The 20,578-nt window shown below is 42.3% G+C and overlaps 1 protein-coding gene across 1 annotated transcript; it reads left to right on the forward strand.

Annotated features, from left to right (window-relative positions):
• The first annotated feature begins 1,830 nt into the window (after positions 1-1,830).
• Positions 1,831-19,530, forward strand: DENR (density regulated re-initiation and release factor). The gene is given in 8 exon segments (NM_001131123.1): positions 1,831-1,923; positions 2,668-2,782; positions 10,830-10,849; positions 11,484-11,568; positions 13,957-14,040; positions 16,151-16,267; positions 17,434-17,573; positions 17,684-19,530. Coding segments are annotated over 7 exon segments (597 nt in total). The 5' UTR covers positions 1,831-1,923; positions 2,668-2,676; the 3' UTR covers positions 17,729-19,530.
• The last annotated feature ends 1,048 nt before the right edge of the window (positions 19,531-20,578 follow it).

The following is a 20,578-nucleotide window of genomic DNA, read 5'->3' on the forward strand; positions in this document are numbered from 1 at the left end:
CTCTGAATTCCCTTAGTATTTATTGATCATTATCGGGCATTTCCCGAAGAGGGGGATGTGCCAGTACAACAGGGTAATAGTAGAGAGAAGGTCAGCATGAAAACATGTGAACAAATGTCTCAGCATCATAAACAAGGTAAAGAAAACAGTGCTGTGCTTTTGATGTGCATATACATAAACATCTCAACGCCTTAAAGAGCAGTATTGCTGCCAGTATGTCCCACCTCCACCCCTAAGGCGGTTTTCTCCTATCTCAGCAGATGGAATATACAATCGGGCTTTACACCAAGACATTCCATTGCCCAGGGAGGAGCAGGAGACAGATGCCTTCCTCTTATCTCAACTGCAAAGAGGTGTTCCTTCCTCTTTTACTAATCCTCCTGAGCACAGACCCTTTACCGGTGTCAGGCTGGGGGACGGTCAGGTCTTTCCCTCCCCACAAGGCCATATTTCAGACTATCACATGGGGAGAAACCTTGGACAATACCTGGCTTTCCTAGAATGAGGTTCCTGCGGACTTCCGCAGTGTATTGTGTCTCTGGGTACTTGAGATTAGGGAGTGGTGATGACTCTTAACAAGCATGCTGCCTTCAAGCATTTGTTTAGCAAAGCACATCCTGCACAGCCCTTAATCCAGTTAACCCTCAGTTGACACAGCACAGGTCTCAGGAAGCACAGGGTTGGGGGTAGGGTTACAGATTAACAGCATCTCAAGGCAGAATTTTTCTTAGTACAGAACAAAATGGAGTCTCTTATGTCTACTTCTTTCTACACAGACACAGTAACAATCTGATCTCTCTTTCTTTTCCCCACATATTCCCATACTCTTACTTTTTTTTCATTAAAATTGTAGGCCGGGCGCGGTGGCTCACGCCTGTAATCCCAGCACTTTGGGAGGCGGAGGCGGGAGGATCCCTAGAGTCCAGGAGTTTGAGACCAGCCTGGACAGCATAGGGACATTCCCCCATCTCTACAAAAAAATTAAAAATTAGCTGGGTGTGGTAGCGCGCGCCTGTGTTCCCAGCTACTTGGGAGGTTGAGGCTGCAGTGAGCCGTATTTGTGCAACTGCACTCCATCCAGCCTAGGTGACAGAGTGAGACCCTGTCAAAACATAAAGAAAAAGATGAAGGAAGGGAGGGAGGGAGGAAAGAGGGAAGGAAGGGAGGAAGGGACGAAGGAAGAAAGGGAGGGAGGGAGGTAAGGAAGGGGAAGAAAGAGACAGAAAGAAGAGAAAGAAGAAAGAAAAGAAAGAACACGAAAGAAAAAAGAATTCCTTTAACTTAGTGTATGGTGTTAAAACGCAACCAAACGCTCTATCCGGTAAAGAGAGAAAGAAAGGAAGAAAGGAAAGAAGGGAGGGAAGGAGGGAGGGAGAAAACCTTCCTTTAATTCAGTGTATGGTGTTAAAATGCAATCAAACGCTCTATCTGGCTGCAATCTCCCTGCACAGGAGTGATTTATGCAGTAGCTGGAGGTTAGTCAGGACTCCAGGATGCACCGCAGACACCGGGGCGATGATCCTCGGACTCATTAATAGGGAGTCATTTCTGACTCAGGTGCACTCTCTGCGTCTGCAAGTCCCGTTCCCCTTGGCGCGCCCATCTCCAGGATTCATCCTCTCCAACGGGTGACGAGCACCGCCTGCCGGCGGCCCGCCTCTCGGCTCCTTGGCCTCTTGGCCACGCCCCCCACCGGAGCGCAAGGCGCACGCTCCCCGATTTTTCTCCGCCCCCGTCTTCCGGCTTCTCGCAACATCCGCCCCGCGGCGGCCGGAATCTCGCGATAAAGGCTCATTGTCTCGCGGGAGCGCTGCTGGCGGATTGGCTCTCGGACGGCCCTGGCCGGGGAGACGAGTTGCATGTGTTGGTTCAGCTGGCGATAGCGGCGGGAGCGGAGCCGGCGGGGCCTGTGCGACCGCCTGGGTAACGACCCCAAGTGCTTCTCCCGCTCCCGAGAAGCTCGTAGAGAGTGTGGGGGAAGCTGAGATGCTGCCTGGCGGAAGGGGGCCGGGCCGGGCCTCTCCACACCCCCGCCCACAAGGGCCCCTTCTGGCGTCCCCGGGGTTGCTCCTTCGCCTCAGACCTGATCGCCCTTTTCCCCTCAGTGCTCTTACATTCTGTCCTCGTTTTCTCTCCTCATCCTTCTTAGGCTCTGGTCATCCCGCCCTCTCCCATGCCCTTTTTAGACTGCCCAGGCCCCTCTTGTGGCGTTTAGCTGCCCCCACACCCTGCACCCCGGGCTCCTCCGATGACCCACCCCTTGTTCCTAGGCACTTCCAGCCTCTCTCCATTCGGCGCCTTTGTAGCCCTTCTCTCTTGCTGCAGTTTGCATCCCTCCCAGATCACCCTCAGACCTTTTTGCTCCGTGTCTGCCGTGGGTACTCACCCCATCTTTCCTTCCCCATTGCTTCCTGTTTTTCACTACTGAGTCCCTCTGCCCCATCCTTCATGGTCCATTTGCTGTTTGCTTCCCCGTAGACCTGTGGAGCAAGGAGATGTTGTGCCTGGGATTGCTCATATTTTATGAATCGAATGCAGCTTGTATCCCCCACTCAGCAACAGAATTGAAACAGCTTTGGGGTGGGGAGGTTTCTGTTGAGAGGAACACTGCTCTTCTGGGGCCTTGGTTCTAAAATAGTGAGGGTGTGTTATTTTCCTTGCTTATAGGTTTGTGAAATGGCAGCTGACATTTCTGAATCCAGCGGGGCTGACTGCAAAGGAGACCCAAGGAACAGTGCCAAGTTAGATGCCGATTACCCACTTCGAGTCCTTTATTGCGGAGGCAAGTGTTCGTAGCCACAGAATGACTTTTACTCACTATATTTTTTTGCCTTATAATGTTTGACATTTGGTGGTATTAAGCTTTTTTCCCCATCCTTTTCATTTGGTGAGTTTGTACTGTGGGAGAGGGGTCCTGGGGAGGAGGAGGCATGAATTAACAGAGTTTCCCAACCTGGGTGATTTGTGTCTAGCTACTCTGCCTGAAGAAGCTTGCAGTCCTTTTGGAATAGAGATGTACAACTAGGTTATGTCAGCCTGAAGGTCCTCAAGGTGTATGCTAGTCTAGCTGTCAAAGGAGGGCTTCTTGGAAGATTGTGAGTTAAGGATGGCAAGGACTGGATGAGAAGATGGGGAAGGGTGTCCCAGACAAAGCGAACGACTATGTAAGAAAAAGCTTGGTGGCTGTCTGTGAAGAAGTGAGCGGCTTTGAGTTTGTCTGGTGTATCGTATAGGGAGGGTGCCCGTTAAGAAGTGGGAGAAGGTGAGGTTGGAGTGTTGGGTGGTAGGACAGTGAGGAAAGTCTTCTTGGTTTGACTCATGATATATGTATTACGTTTAATCAAGATCTTTTTCACTTTCGAGTGTTTTTCTTCATTTTCAATATAGAAGTATTTGTGAATTGTAAATGCTGTATGTATTCGCATCTTGGAAACTTTCAGAAAAATTTGAAGATACAGGACAGTAAAAGGGCAAGTAAATATTTTTTCAGTAAATATTTCTCAGAACTTACCGTGTGCCTAGTGATGTTTTAGGTGCTGGGGCCTGAATAGTGAATAAGTCAGAAGATCCTTGTTCACGTGGACCTTATGTTCTGTGACTGCAGTAGAGACCACATCTGACATTTAAGTACTGTAGAAGAAGAAATGATGTCTTTTTGCCATTAAAAGTAATGGCAAAAAGTGCAATTAGTTTTGCACTAACCTAATCGTTTTTTGAGCAGGAAAATAAAGTGACAAGAGATTAATATGCTGCATTATTTGGAGGAAATAGAACCCACAAATTTGAAGGCCACTTTCAGAAATGTAGATTTGAGGTAAATAAGTGCCTTGCTGAGAGTGTAAGCAGTATAAAAGTGAATAAAGAGGGTTAATCAAAGAAAAGATAAAATGTTTAATGGTGAAAAAGAAAAAGATATTTCGCAATTGAGAGAGTTGAAAAACCAGAACACCACTAAAAATGATGACTTTGAGAAAGATTCGATTTGGAGATAGATAATAGGCTGACTTGCAATACAGTGAATTTGAGTTTCTCCGAATGGAAGAATCCAAGTACGCTGCATTCGGCAGCAGAGAGAGGCAGTATATGAGCTTTTCTAAGGGAAAAAGAGAGAAAAGCCAAAAGATTCTTGGGGTGTACCTGGAGCGAGGTGAGCTGGGTAGATTTCACCACATAGAGAATTGCTTAGTTGGTGAGAAGTTTGGAAGCTCAGTGAAAATGTCAGTCTCTAGAAATCTTGTTTTATTTTTCTGTAATTATGAATTAAAACTAAGGGGCCGGGCGCAGTATCTCACACTTGTAATCCCAGCACTTTGGGAGGCTGAGGCAGGCAGATCATGAGGTCAGGAGTTCAAGACCAGCCTGGCCAACATAGTGAAACCCCGTCTCTACTAAAAATACAAAAAATTAGCCAGGCCTGGTGGCAGGCACCTGTAATCCCAGCTACTTGGGAGGCTGATGCAGGAGAATCACTTGAACCCGGGAGGCGGAGGTTACAGTGAGCCGAGATCACGCCATTGCACTCCAGCCCGGGCAACAGTGTGAGACCCTGTCTCAAAAATAAAAAACAAAACTAAGGATGTGAGAAAAACTGATACATTTATTTTAACAAGATGCTCAGAATATAGGTTCCTGTTATATTTTTATATAATGATTACCTTGAAACAACACTTTAAATTTGGAAACCTGTGTGAGTAAAGGATAATATCTATTCCCTGTGACCTCAAAGGGTCAGTGAACTAGGACTAAAGTGGAAGCTACCAAAAGGTGCCTTTCTACCTTGTCAACACTCTCCAGAACAGTACAGGCTTCCACTTAATGTAAAAACATTCTTATGCTTAATTGAAGAAACCAGTAGTGGAGATGGGATTAGACTGTACCTTTTAATTTCTTTCTAACATTACCATTTTGTAAAAGTAGTGGATTTTGTTAGCCAGCTTGGTAAGAAAGTATGATGACATTGTTAATAGAGTCCACATCATAATAAACAATTTACAAAGACTATAAACAATTTTTACCTAGTATCTCTGATGTATAAGGTCCTCGGCTAAGTTCTCTGGAGGCATATAAATTGGCAGAGGCCTTATCTGTCTACATATAACTTACACAGGGAAGATGATGAATGCTGAAAGAAAGAGACAAGAAATAGGCCAGGCACGGTGGCTCACACCTGTAATCCCAGCACTTTGGGAGGCCAAGGTGGGTGGATCAGCTGAGGTCAGGAGTTCAAGACCAGCCTGGCCAACATGGTGAAACCCTGTCTCTACTAAAAATACAAAAATTAGCTAGACGTGGTGGCAGGCGCCTGTGATCCCAGCTACTTGGGTGGCTGAGGCAGGAGAATCGCTTAAACCCGGGAGGCGGAGGTTGCAGTGAGCCAAGATCGTGCCACTGCACTCAGCCTTTGAGAGTGAAACTCCATCTCAGAAAAAAAAGAAGAAAGAAAGAAAGAGACAAGAAATAAAGATTAAGGACTAATAGCTGCAGTGTCAGTACAGGAGGGGAGAGATTTATAGGAAATTAGGGGAAGACTTCATAGAGGCAACCACAGCCAAACGGGGATTTGAAGGAAAGGTTGCATTCAGGCAGGCACAGAAGGGCTGAAGGTTGGGCTTGCCAGGGAAAAGAGTGGAGGTAGGAAAGTATTTGATAGTGGGTAGTGTGGAGGGAGTTTCGAGTGTTACAGTTTGGTTGTATTGTGGAATTCATGAAGAGGGGCAGCCGGAAATTATGGCAGCGTGGTTTGGGGCCAAGTTCTGGGGCACTTGATTTGTAGATAATTGTAAGTCATTGAAAGTTTTGGAGCAGTGAAGTTACATGAAGATGAATCTGGCAGCAAGATAACAGTTGAGGGAGGCAGGCTTATTGGCCAGGCTATAATAAGACTTTAGACAAAATTAATGAGCATTTTAATGAGTGGCATAAGTGAGGAAGAGAGGTTGAAAAATAAATTATGATCGTAGGATGAACAGTATAAAGCAGTTAATCAGATTTGAGGACAAGGGAGAGGGGAGAAATAAACTGGATGTAATTCTGGCAGACATTTAGTATTGTTGGAGTGCTTAGAGAAGAGGGAAAACCCTCCAATAGAATACCTGATTGAAGAGAAAAATAGAAGCGATAGTGACATAGGCATTTTTCTTACATTCCTTCCCCTTCCCTCCCTTTCCCCTTTTGCAAAAAGGATGCAAATTAGAGAATTTGCTCTCAGCTAAAGTCTAGGGTTTCAGAGAGCAGCTCGAATTCATTTAGGAAACACATTTTAAGCATCTGCTCTGTGGCAAACATTGTGCTCCATATACAGAAATAAGACATAATTATCTTCTGGAAACTGAGCTTAACTGGGAAGACAAACATTTTAACAGATAAGTTATAATGTACTAATTGTATACTAGAGGGCTGATCAGACTGCAGTGAGAATAAAGAACCAACCAGTTCTATCTACTTGGGAGAACTGAAAAAAGGGAAAGTTAAAGTATTGAGTGGATTTTATGTTTGTACATTTAATCTTCAAAACTGAGATATTATGGTTTTATTGATAATAAGCTTCTCAATTGTCTAAGTGGTGGGGCCGGGATTAAAATCTAAGGCAAGCCATTATAACATCAGCTTCAAGGAAACTTTGCAGAGTCTTGAAGGATGAATAGGTGTTTGCTGAAAAGAATGGCATGGATAGAAGTTCATTGTGGTCGGACCATGGGGTGGTAGGAGTTGAGTCTGGAGAAGTACGATAAGATGTTTGAAAAGTTCTTAATCTGGGAAGTGATGTGATTGGTTATATCTTTTTGGATAATAACTATTTGGAAGGAAGGAGGAATTACCTGAAATGGGTTGAAACTGGCCACAGTAATCAAGTTTAGGAGACTTTATTGTTATTTTTATTTTTTCCACCCTCCTCCCCAAATTTAGAAGACTTTAAAGTATGAGATGATTGAGGCTTAGTGACACTATATACAAAGTTAGTGATTTTGGTGACTGTTGACAGTGAAATTTGTAATTGAAAATACTGACTTTCAGGAAGTTATTTGATTGTGGCTGTTCATTCTCTATTATAGAAAGGCAGTTTTTGTTTGTTTGTTTTTGAGAAGGAGTCTCGCTCTGTTGCCCAGACTGGAGTGTAATGGCGCGATCTCAGCTCACTGCTCCGCCTCCGGGGTTCAAGCGATTCTCCTGCCTCAGCCTCCCGAGTAGCGGAGATTACAGGCGCCTGCCACCGTGCCTGGCTGATTTTTGTATTTTTAGTAGAGATGGGGTTTCACCATCTTGGCCAGGCTAGTCTCAAACTCCTGACCTCGTGATCCACCCGCCTCAGCCTCCCAAAGCGTTGGGATTACAGGCATGAGCCACCAGACCCGGCCATTCTGATGTATTCTTAAGACTAGATTTAGTTTATGATCTTCTGCCAAGACCACCACAGAAGTGCTGTTAATTTCAGTGCATTTTATCAAGAGGTACCTGGCTGTGGATTAGTCCCATTCCATGAGGTGGTAACTTTGCTCATTTGGCCAGGCACAGTGGCTCACACCTTTAATTCCAACACTTTGGGAGGCCGAGGCAGGCAGATCATTTGAGCTCAGGAGTTTGAGACCAGCCTGGGCATCTACAAAACATTAAATTAATTAGCCAGGTGTGGTGGCAAGTGCCTGTAGTTCCAGCTACTCGGAGGCTGTAGTGGAAGGAACACTTAAGCCCAGGAATTCGAGGCTGAATGAGTTAAGATCACATTACTGCACTACAGCCTGGGTGACAAAGCGAGACTCTGTCTCTTTAACAACAACAAAAAAAGTTGGAGTCTAGAGGCTTAATTTTTTTTTTTTTGAGATGGAGTCTTGCACGGTTGCCCAGGCTGGAGTGCAGTGGCACAGTCTCAGCTCACTGCAGCCTCTGCCTCCCAGGATCAAGCGATTCTCCTGCCTCAGCCTTCTGAGTAGATGGGACTACAGGTGTGCACCACCACACCCGGCTAATTTTTGTATTTTTAGTAGAGATGGGGTTTCACCATGTTGGCCAGGCTGGTCTTGAACTCCTGACCTCAGGTGATCCACCCACCACGGCCTCCCAAAGTGCTGGGATTGTAGACGTGAGCCACCACACCCGGCCTAGAGGCTTGATTAGATTCAAGTTAAGCAGATTTTGGCAAGAAGGTTTCGTGGATGATGTTTCGTTCGTTATGTTGCATTGCATCAAGAGCTCATAATGTCAGATGTTTCACTATTAGTGATGCTAAATTTGAAGGTGACGGCTAGATGTTTGCATTGAAAAGGTACAGTTTTCCCTTTCCAAATAAGTACGTGATCTGTAAAGAGAAATTGACTTTTTTAAAGCAAATAATGGTGAACTTAAAGGAGCTCCCCCAATTTCTTTATTGCATTAGAATTTTGCTGAATCGGGCCAGGCACGGTGGCTCACACCTGTAATCAGCACTTTGGGAGGCTGAGGCCAAGGCAGGCAGATCACTTGAGGCCAGGAGTTCAAGACCAGCCTGGCCAACATGGCAAAACCCTGTCTCTACTAAAAATACAAAAATTAGCTGGGTGTGGTGGTGCACACCTGTAATCCCAGCTACTCGGGAGGCTGGGCTACGAGAATCACTTGGACCCAGGAGGTAGAGGTTGCAGCCAGCTGAGATGGTGCCACTGCACTCCAGCCTGGGCAACAAAGCAAAACCCCAATTTTTTTTTTTTCTGAACTAAATATTATTTGAAATAGTATACAAAATTTGTAGCGTTAGTATTTGCTGTGATGGTGTTTAACCAATAATTGTATAGTTATATCCTGAAAGTGTGGCTGAACAACTATGCCTAGTATTTGAACTTGAATTGTGAGGAATATAGGGCTGTAGCTAACCAGGGAGATCTTTGGTGGAAATAACCCTAAACTATAATAGACTAGACTGGACAAAACCAATGGATTCCAGTTTTCTTCTGCCACACACCACCTTTGTCATTGGATGAGCTGTTTAACTCTTTTAGTGCCTCATCTATGAAACAGTGATTGTGTGGTAGCATGGTAGAATGTTACTAGGGTAAGGTGAAGGCAGATCATTTTCAGCTGTCAGGTGCCACTAAGTTGCTTGTTTACTTCGTGTAATCTAAGTTAGTGGTTAACAGCATGAGCGTCAGAAACAGGCAGATTCAAATCCTGTTATCCAGATGCAAGTGGTTATGTACTCTAAGCCTCAGTTTCATCATCTGAATATAGATATGGTACTTATCTTACAAGGTTGAGACAATTAAACATAATAATGGATATAAGGCATAGCAAAGCATTTGGCACATACTAGGTGCCCAGTGTGTGGTAATTGCTGTGATTACATGGTATACCACCTTCCTCTCCCTGAGAAATCTCAGGATATTGGACACACTGAACTACTCCATTCTAAACCTTAAAAATAAAAACAAAATAAGCAGTTGACTCAGTATTATAATTACTAATTGGAAGCTTTTCCAGTTCTTCTAGTCCATTATTAGCCTGTACAGGCTCTAATACCAAATGACAGGATTGAACCAAGATTCCTTCTAGCTTTACACTTTCATGATCTTATGTAGCATAACATGAAAAAGACTTGGCAACATAGCGAGATCCCGTCTCTACGAAAATAAAAAACTTAGCTGTACATAGTGGCTCACGCCTATAGTCCCAGATACTTGGGAGGCTGAAGTGGGAGGATTACTTGAGCTGAGGAGTTCGAGGCTGCAGTGAGCCATGGACACACCACTACACTCCAGCCTGAGTGACAGAGTGAGAGTGAGACCCTTACTCTAAAAAAAATAGGCCAGGTGCGGTGGCTCACGCCTGTAATCCCAGCACTTTGGGAGGCCGAGGCAGACGGATTACCTGAGGTCAGGAGTTTGAGACCAGTCTGGCCAACATGGTGAAACCCTGTCTCTACTAAAAATACAAAAATTAGCCGGGCGTGGTGGCACACACCTGTAATCCCAGCTACTTGGGAGGCTGAGGCAGGAGAATTTCTTGAGTCCAGGAGACAGAAGTTGCAGTGAGCCGAGATCGTGCCGCTGCACTCCAGCCTGACAGAAAGAGCAAGACTCTGTCTCAGAAAAGAAAAAAGGAAAAATATATTGCAAAAAGATGGTAGTAAAAATGCTGCTAAAGTTTATAAATGTGTCAGTATGAATAAAAAGTGGTGGCTGTTTTGGTAGAACTATCAAAAGAAATAACCAGGCTGGGAACAGTGCTTCACGCCTGTGATCCCAGCACTTCGGGAAGCTAAGATAGGTGGATTGCTTAAGCCCAGAAGTTTGAGACTAGCCTGGGCAACATGGTGAAACCTCGTCTCTACAAAAAATTAACTGGGCATGGTGATGTGCATCTGTAGTCCCATTTAGTCGGGAGACTGAGGTGGGAGGATCACTTGAGCCCCTGGAGGGGTGGAGGCTGCATTGAGCCATGATTGCACCACTGCATCCCAGCCTGGGCAACAGAGCGAGACCATGTCTCAAAAGAAAAGAAATAACTAGTTTCCTTCAAACTCTGATGTATGGGAAATTGTTCGTGTCTTAGCTTAATTTTTTGACCTGCTGAAATTCTTATGGTAAGACCTCATTATATACAAAATAGCATATTTTGATGTTCCATCAGCTGATGGAGACACTCTTTAGATGAAAAAGTCAAAATAGTATCATCTCAAATAACCATGTGCCTTTCACCTCAAAAACACTGAAGAGTAGCATTTGAAAAGTGGTATAGAAAACTTATAGGAAAAATGTAAAAATGAAACATTTTCTCAAATATAAAAGTAAGGATAAGCCCTGTGTATGTGTGTACATATAGGTGTTTAACATTTCAAATCTTTTTTCTTTTTATTTCCTCAGTCTGTTCATTACCAACAGAGGTAAGTTCTTTAATTTTTTTTTTTTTACCTTATGTATTTGAAGTTATTCTTGGTTTTAAAGCTACCTTGAGAACTTTATTTTTCATTTTTGATTATTTGATAGTAAAGCTTTAACCTTTTATAGAGAACTTTGATTTAGAATAATTTTTTGGTCTTATATATTCTTTCCTAAATTTACACCTTAAAATCATACATGTGCATCTTTTGCACATGGCTGTGCAGTTTGGATTTTTGCATGGGACTTATGAATAGTCAGCTAATAAAATAAGAGTAACCTTAATGCCAAAATCTACACAAATGAGCAGAGGAAAGAAAGAGCAGTATAAATTATGTGTAAGACTTTCTAAGTCCAGCTCTATGAGCAAGTCATGAAAATGAGGCACTTATGTGCTCAAAGCAAGAAATAGAGGGAGAAGAAATAAATTGATACTGTGAAGAGGTACCTAATCCTTCTTAATATCTAATTTTTTATGGGACATATCCTGGTTGAATACAGATTTCCTGTGGATAAGAAGTCAGATGGGAGTGGTTTGTTTTATTCTTTGTATTAACAAGTATAGGGAGTGATTTTTAATTACGACATTGTTTGACTGAAAATGTTTTGTTGTGACTCAGTTCTTTTTTTTTCTCCTAGTACTGTGAATATATGCCTGATGTTGCTAAATGTAGACAATGGTTAGAGAAGAATTTTCCAAATGAATTTGCAAAACTTACTGTAGGTATGAACATTTTTTTTTCTTGCATTAAACTTCTGTACCTGAGACAAATGCATGTATGGCATTATTCTAAAGATACAAAAGTCCTCCTTTAGTAGGTTATTACAGAATTAACATTTATCTGTTAGCTGTTTAAGTTCTTTCTGAGATAGGATAGGTCTGAATATCAACTTTCTTATATAAAAAAGTAAATGGGCCAGGCGCAGTGGCTCACACCTATAATCCCAGCAGTTTGGGAGGCTGAGGCAGGCGGATCACAAAGTCGGGAGATCGAGATCATCTTGACTAACACAGTGAAACCCCATCTCTACTAAAAATGCAAAAAAAAAAAAAAAATCAGATGTGGTGGCAGGCACCTGTAGTCCCAGCTATTCGGGAGGGTGAGGCAGGAGAACAGCGTGAACCTGGGAGGCAGAGCTTGCAGTGAGCCGAGATAGCGCCACTGCACTCCAGCCTGGGCGACAGAGCAAGACTCTGTCTCAAAAAAAAATAAGTAAATGATTGGCTGGGCGCAGTGGTTCACGCCTGTAATCCCAGCACTTTGGGAGGCTGAGGTGGGCAGATCACCTGAGGTCGGGAGTTCAAGACCAGCCTGATCAACATGGAGAAACCCTGTTTCTACTAAAAATACAAAGCTGGGCATGGTGGCGCATGCCTGTAATCCTAGCTACTCAGGAGGCTGAGGCAGAAGAATCGCTTGAATCCGGGAGGCAGAGGTTGCGGTGAGCCGAAGTGGCGCCATTGCACGCCAGCCTGGGCAACAAGAGCAAAAAACTCTGTCTCAAAAAAGCAAAATTAAAAAAAGTAAATGATTTAGGGGCAAATATATATTGATTTTTATTGTAAGCGTACTATATGCTACTCACTGTTTCAGATTCTGAGGATAAGCCAGTAAATAAAAGATTTCCTACTCTTGTGGCAATTACATTCTAGAAAGGGGGACAGATTAAATAAGCAAAACATAGTATGTAGACAGTAATAAGCAGGAAAGGGGGAGATAAGAATTGGTGGGAAGGAATTTGAAATTTTAGGTAGTACCCAGGGAAGATTTTGCTGAAAAGGTGGCAGTTGATTATTTTGGAACTGAGGGAATGAGTCATTTGAGTATCTGGCAGAACATTTCTAAGCAGAGGACACAGCCTGAGGAGTGGCCCTGAGCAGAAGCTTTCCTAGTATATTCAGGAAACAGCAAGGAAGCCTTTGTGTCTGGAGCTTATTGAAGGACTGGAGAAGAGTTTGATATGAAGTCAGAGTAGACCACACCGGGTAGGGCATTGTGGGCCGTTTTGGCTTTTGCTCTTAGTTAGATGAGGAGCTTTTGGAGGAGTTTAAGCAGAAGAGTGATAAGGTCTGACTTGTTTCAGCAGTATCACTTAGGCTGCTCTGGTAAGAATAGACCAAAGAGGCCAGGTGCGGTGGCTCACGCCTGTAATCCCAGCACTTTGGGAGGCTGAGGCGGGCGGATCACAAGGTCAGGAGATTGAGACCATCCTGGCTAACATGGTGAAACCCTGTCTTTACTAAAAATACAAAAAATTAGCTGGGCGTGGTGGCGGGTGCCTGTAGTCCCAGCTACTTAGGGAGGCTGAGGCAGGAGAATGGCGTGAACTCGGGAGGTGGAGCTTGCAGTGAGCCGTGATCGCACCGCTGCACTCCAGCCTGGACAACAGAGTGAGACTCCGTCTCAAAAAAAAATGGAGTTGCCATTGCCAGAGGTGGGAAGGCTATGGAGGAACGGAATTCCTCAGTTTGCTCATATTAATGGCTTCTCTTGCAAGATTGGTAAAAATGAAGGCAGTAGCAAGAAGAAGAGAAAGCCTGGTCTGGGAACAGGCCTGCTCAGAGACACCCAGTGCTGCCCCACTCATTGCTCCTTGACTTTCAGGTGATTTCCCTGACACACAAACCCCTAACTTGGTAAGTCCCTTTTGGCTGGTAGCTACTCCATCACTGTCAGTGGTTGGATAAGAACCCTCAAGTCTGGTTTTATATTCAGTCTACATGTGGTTGTCCCTGAATGGGACCTTCCTGGGATAGGATCATGTCTGAGCGGGTGGGGAGCTCTTCTCCAGATGTCAACAAAATTAGTAAGTTTAGATGCTAGAGCACTCCTATAGAGCCCAAGTGTTCTATGCTCCTTTCCTGTGGCTAAAACTTTCAGCCCTCACATATCAAAAGACTGGGTTTTTTTCTCTTCTGTTACCATACACTTACTAGAATGATTTTAGAACTAGACTTGAATAGAAATCTAGCAGTGTAATCCATTGCTTTACAAATTTCATGCTCAGCTCTTGGTAAGATGCCTTACTTGTATATGAGGTTGCTCAAAGGTGATTTTTTTTAACAGTGTGAGATGATGTTCATGCTTTTGTATTTCATTTTTATATCTAGAAAATTCACCCAAACAAGAAGCTGGAATTAGTGAGGGTCAAGGAACAGCAGGGGAAGAAGAGGAGAAGAAAAAACAGAAGAGAGGTGAGACCTAAATTCATATCTTGATTTGTACAGTCATACCGTCACTGCGATAGAAGATGTAAGTAATTAAAAGGGTTCCCAAAGCCAGGCACAATGGTGGGCGCCTATAGTCGCAGCTTCTTAGGGGGCTGAGGCAGGAGGATCGCTTAAGCCCAGGAGTTCAAGGCTGTAGTATGCAATGATCATTCCTCCACATAGCCACTGCACTCTATCCTGGGCAACATAGTGAGGACCTCATCTCTTACAAAAAGGGGGAGGTTCTCAACGTTAATACCATGTACCTGTTATTGTAATTCCCCATGTATATCATACAGAGAGGCACATACTAATAGTCTCAGGATCATGGTTGGATGTGGTATGATTTGGGCTGTGTCAGTAAATTGGACCTAGGAAAACATGCTTATTTGCCCTGTTTGTATGTAAAAAACAGACAGCTAAAATTCCTGTGTCTTCTATTTAAGTAGAGTGAGGACATTTATATAAAAGATTTTATCTTCTCATTACTTCATTACTTCTGATAACTCAGTTGAAAACTTTGTTTTACAGCTGTTGCATACACTTGACTCACTCCTTCTCAAACCAACTCCTGGTGCTGTGGATCCTGTACCCACCTGTTTCATTTTCATTCATTATTTTCCCCTGTGACTAAAATTCACTTATAAATATTTTCAGGACTTTGCGTCTTTAAAAGAAAAACTCTCCCCAAAGCTCATGTCTTTCTTTACCTTATCCCTCTCCTTCCCTTAGCCAGATTTCTTTACTAAGGCCAGACTCCCTATCCCCACTTCTGTTCTGTGGTACACTGTTCACTCCTCAGTCCATCCTAACCTGACTTCTGGCCACTGCAGCTCCTCCGATAAGGGTCAGCAGTGGCTTACTTATTGCTAAATAATAAGCTCACATGGCACTCCCTCTTTCCTGAAACATTGTCCCTGCTTGGTTTCTGTTCCTTCCTAGCTCTCCTATCACTCCTCCTTAGTCTCCTCCTTAGTCTTCTGTGCGGACTTCTCCTGTTTCTTCTGTCCTTTAAAAGTCGGTGTTTTCAGGATTCTGTCCTAGGCCCACTTACTTCTCATTCTGCACATTCTTGTTGGATGATTTTATCACATTCCTAACTTCTGCTGCCCAGTATACACTTAAAATTCCCAAATCTGTATCCCTGGATCTGGCCTGTGTCTCTAGGCTAGAAGTGTGCTTTATCCCAGAAGCACCTCAAACACTGCACTTTGGAAATTAAGCTTACTGAGTCTTGAGTCTCAAGTCCCAAATTGACTTCTTTTTCTCTATTTTGGTTAGTGACAACACTATTTATTCAGTCATCTAAACCAAAGCCCTGAGAACCATCTTACATTCTCTCTCTCTCTTTACTCAGTTCTAGCTTCTGTTCTTTCCCCTCCCTCCTGTCCTGCCTGTGGCCTAGTGGCCATTACTGTTGACACTGCTTTACTTTCAGTTTTTTGCCTGAGCTAACGCAGGAGCCTCTGTAGGGGCCTTTCTATCAGTCTTACTCTTCACAGATCCAGTGACTGCTGTGTATGTAATCTTTTGCTTTTCTGGCTTCATCTGCTACATATTCATAAGCATCCTTCAATCAAGACAAGTGAAGTTCCCAAATACAACGCCTTTTCTTATCTCTGTACTTGTTCCCTTTCCCTGGAATGTCCTTTCTTATGCCTCTCCAGCCTTTTTCCCTTTACCTGGACCTTTCCTTATTCTTCAAAACTCCACCTAGATATTACTTCCTCTAGGAAACTTTGTGTCCTCTGGAAGCAGACTAAGTTGTTTCTCTGCAAAGCTGTCATAAAGCCTTATTCATGGATCCTATTATTGTATATATCAGGTTGCTGTAACTTTTTACTCCCTTCACTAGACTGAGTCTCTGGAGGGCAGGGGCTATGTTCTGTTCATCTTTGTATCCTTGGCTCTTATCCCAGTGCTAGGCACATAGTAGGTACTTAATAAATATTTATTGAATGAATACTTGGATGTGTTTAGTAATTTTTGTATTAGAGAAAAAGAAACTTAAACCTTTTGAGAATTAATAAATTTAAAGACAGTATTCTCTTACGTCAAAAACAACTAATGCTAAGCTCTTTCTTAATAAATAAAGGTGGAAGGGGTCAAATAAAACAAAAAAAGAAGACCGTACCACAGAAGGTTACTATAGCCAAAATTCCCAGAGCAAAGAAGAAATATGTGACAAGAGTATGTGGCCTTGCAACTTTTGGTGAGTTCAGGCTTAAGTATATTTAAAATGTGTGAACTATTTTCTCTCTCTGTCTCCATCTCTGTCTCTCTCACATACCATGAAAACTTCACAGGTCTGTTTTTTGCTAAGAAGATAAATTTTGCATTTCTAACTATAGCTTCAAAATTAAATTTTAGAGAAATGTCAAAATCTTTTGTAGAGGGGACTTTTTACTTTCTGGAATTCCTGCTTGGGCACATTTTATGTGGGATGAGGAGGGCTGGGTAGGATTCTCTTTGAAACCAGTCAGTGCTGCTCCTCTGTCCTCTGCAGGCATGGTGGCAAAAGGTTGCAAAATGGCTCATCCCCTCTGGGAATGACAGCAGAGGTTGAGGAAGGTGGCAGAACGTCCTTCTTTAGAGCCCCTCAGTTCCTGGAAGCCTTGAATGAGTAGTGAAACTGGGTGAAAATCTAAACTATGATGCCTCTATAAGACAACACAGATTGAAAAACAATCAATAGGCTGGTCTGAGTACAGTGGTGTTTACAACTAAATGATCACAACCACTTAAGATTTCTTTGTTCCTTCTTTACTCCCACTGCTTCACTTGACTAGCCTTAAAAAAGAAAAAAGAGGCTGGGCGTGATGGCTCATGCCTGTTATAATCCCAACACTTTGGGAGGCTGACATGGGCGGATCACCTGAGGTCAGGAGTTTGAGACCAGCCTGGCCAACATGGTGAAACCCCATCTCTACTAAAAATACAAAAATTAGCCAGGCGTGGTGGCACATGCCTGTAATCCCAGCTGTTCAGGAGGCTGAGTCGGGAGAATCGCTTGAATCCAGGAGACAGAGGTTGCAGTGAGCCGAGATCGAGCCACTGCACTCCAGTCTGGGCAACAGAGCGAGACTCCGTCTCAAAAAAAAAAAATGAATAAAGTGTCCCTGGATTTATTTTGGTCTTAATATGAGTTAGGGGTAGTATAGATGATCCTGTTTTTATGTATTGAGCCTTTATTTGACCTTGAAAGTGTAAATTGCATTGTTAAGATCTCTATGGTAGTTTGTATTGTTCTGAAAGGAATATAAAACCCATTAACAATCTGTTTTATGATTTTAAAATGCAGATTAAATTTCAAAATGGAAAAACATCTTTGCACAATTCCAATTACAGTTCTTGCTCTTTCTTTTTTTAAAAAAATAGAAATTGATCTTAAAGAAGCACAAAGATTTTTTGCTCAAAAATTCTCCTGTGGTGCCTCAGTAACAGGGGAGGATGAAATTATCATTCAGGGAGACTTTACAGATGACATAATTGACGTCATTCAGGAAAAATGGCCAGAGGTGAGTGCATGGAACACATACATCGCTAGAAATGTTTTTAAAGCAAATTGCTTCCATTTTTTCTTAATTGCAACCACAACTCATGAGATATAATTATTTGTGTTTTATAGGTAGATGATGACAGCATCGAAGATCTTGGAGAAGTAAAGAAGTGAATTTGAAAATTTGTCTGTATTTAATGGCCTGAACTGAGAGTTGATATGGCCAAAGGGAGAGAGGCCTTTTAAAATACATATTCTACAGTAAAACTGTAGACTGCCCTCGTCCTTGGCATTTTCACTGTTCTGTACAAGGCTGCTTGTTTTTTTATTGCCAAAGTCAAATAAACAGGGGAGACTGTCATGCTCATGCATGAATAGAATTTAGTCAAATAAAAAATTTTGGTCATTTGGTACTGACTTTCTCTGTCTTTTTTTTTTTTTTTTTTTTTTTTGACAAAGTCTCGCACTGTTGCCTGGGCTGGAATGCAGTGGTGCGATCTCGGCTCACTGCAACCTCCGCCTCCCGGGTTCAAGTGATTCTCCTGCCTCAGCCTCCCGAGTAGGTGGGATTACAGGCGCACACCACCACGCCCAGCTAATTTTTGTATTTTTAGTAGAGATGGGGTTTCACCATGTTGGCCAGGCTGGTCTTGAACTCCTGACCTCGTGATTGGCCCACCTTAGCCTCCCAAAGTGCTGGTGTTACAGACGTGAGCCACCGCGCCCAGCCTGAGTTTCTCTTTCTCTCTTTAACTTAATTTTTTGAAAAACCCGGTAGACTTTTTGTAGGGAGCATTTTTGTTGATTATTTTACTGATCTAAAGCTGAGTGATTTTTTAAAAGAATTTGAATTTGGCTTCCTCACCAGTAATATGTCTCCTTGCTTCTTTGATGTGATAGTTTTGAGATGGGTGAGAATCTAATAGATTTGTGGTTGAATTTGCTTTGTTGTTATGAAGTCCACCCTATGGGCACAATAACATAATGTTGGTAGGAGCTGTTCGAGCTATTCTGGAGATTATTTGGTAAAGTATACTAAAAGCCTTAAAACCATGTATGTGCACTGTTTGAACCAGTAAGCCACTTCTTTGACATTAGAAGACATTAGAAGAAATCAGCCTTGCATAAAACTTATGGATGAAAGTATTCATCACAATATTATTTATAATAAAAAATTGCAAATATTATAAATGAACAATTGGGAAATGGTTAAAGAAGTGATGGTGCATTGTGTGGTAGAATATTATGCATATGTTTAAAGAATCATATTTTCTAAGATTATTTGGAAGCATGTTTGGTAATGTCAAGTGGAGTACCCCAGATACATTTTAGACATTTATCATCATCATCTGTTCTGAGTGGAAGGCCGTTCAGAGGGGCTAGAGGTTCTTATTCTGGCTATAAATTACGTGAGTAAAATTCCGCTAACCAGTTAAAAATACTGTACACCCATGCTCAATATATAGTCCTGGAAATAGCAATTGAAACATGTCTTCTCACAAGAGAAAATGACAGTTTTAATGATGTATTAGATGAATTTAAACTTTTAAGTCAGGTGCTGCAAATTGCAAAGAAGACTTGTGTTTTAAATTGCTGTGGACACTTTTAAGAAACTTAGAACATATAGAACCCTTGTTTATTGCCATGCAAATTACAATCTTGAATGAGTGTTTTTTAAAAATAAAGTATTAGAAAAATGTGTAATAAAGATGTAAAATTAAAAAATGGAATTCTCCATTAACTGTGGATTTTACCAAATAGAATTACTGGTGAAGCAGATTTATCCATCGAGACTATCTGCTATGCGTTACGTATGTAGTCTGTTGGTGCTGAAAGATGTCTGTGTGCCTGTATCAACATGTGACTTCATGTAAAGTTTCGTGTTCACAGTTCTTAGCAAATGCAGTTACAATCCATAGATAGCCAGCAGTAGATGTTACTCCAGGAAAATGCAGGATTAAAATTGTCCTTGTGTATAACATGTGTGAATCATTTTTTTTAAACTGAAATTTAAAATGCAACATAGTCTAATCTCTGATTAAAATGTACTAATAGGGCCAAGCTGCTTTGATGCACGGCTGTAATCCCAGCACCTAATGTGCTAATAGGGCTAAGCTGCTTTGATGCACGGCTATAATCCCAGCTGAGGTGGGAGGATCACTTGAGTCCAGGAGTTCAAGACTAGCCTGGGCAACATGGCAAGACCCTGTCCCTACAAAAAATACAAAAACTAGCCAGGCATGGTGGCGTGCGCCTGCAGTCCCAGCTACTTGGGAGGCTGAGGTGGGAGGATCACTTGAGCCTGGGAGGTTGAGGCTGCAGTGAACCGAGATCACGACACTGCACTCCAGCCTGAGCAACAGTGAAACCTGGTCTCCAAAAAAAAAAAAAAAAAAAAAACTAATAGTTAAAAAATTGATTTTACACATTCTCACAGTCTACCATTTTTAGTAAAAAACGTGAACCTTTAAGCAGCCTTATAAGAGATTTTCCATGATTAAGCTGGCAACTTTTATTGCAAATACTTTTTGCATATAGTTTTGATGAGTTTCATTTTTAAAAAACATGCTGACAGTAAGTGATTTTAAACTTTTTATTATTACATAAAAGCCAGTCTGTGGTAGCTTTGTCACTCTTTAGTTTAAAAGTTGATAAATTACTGTTTTAAAGATGAATTTTATCTTTTAGTTCCCTGTTCTCATTATTTACTAAATTCCTTTATTTAGGAAATCAAATAGGGAGACTGGGAAAAGTTCATTCAGAACTTCAGTTTGGATTAGACTGTGTGAGTATAAAATCAGATGCAGTGTAATTCTTGTAGCTCTCACCTCTGTCATATTTTTAAAGTTATGTATTCTCTTTAATTTTTTCTGTTGCTGTTTTAAAGAAAACCTGTGGGGAGCGAAGGTAAAAACTATTGAGATTTTTAATTTGTACCTTGCCATCATAATCCTCTTACCATGCTTTGTTACTATTTATGAACCATAATCAAGATGAGCCTAATTTCTTACTATTCTAGATACA

The sequence above is a fragment of the Pongo abelii genome, chromosome 10 (genome assembly GCF_028885655.2).
Source record: "Pongo abelii isolate AG06213 chromosome 10, NHGRI_mPonAbe1-v2.0_pri, whole genome shotgun sequence".
Lineage (NCBI taxonomy): Eukaryota > Metazoa > Chordata > Mammalia > Primates > Hominidae > Pongo > Pongo abelii.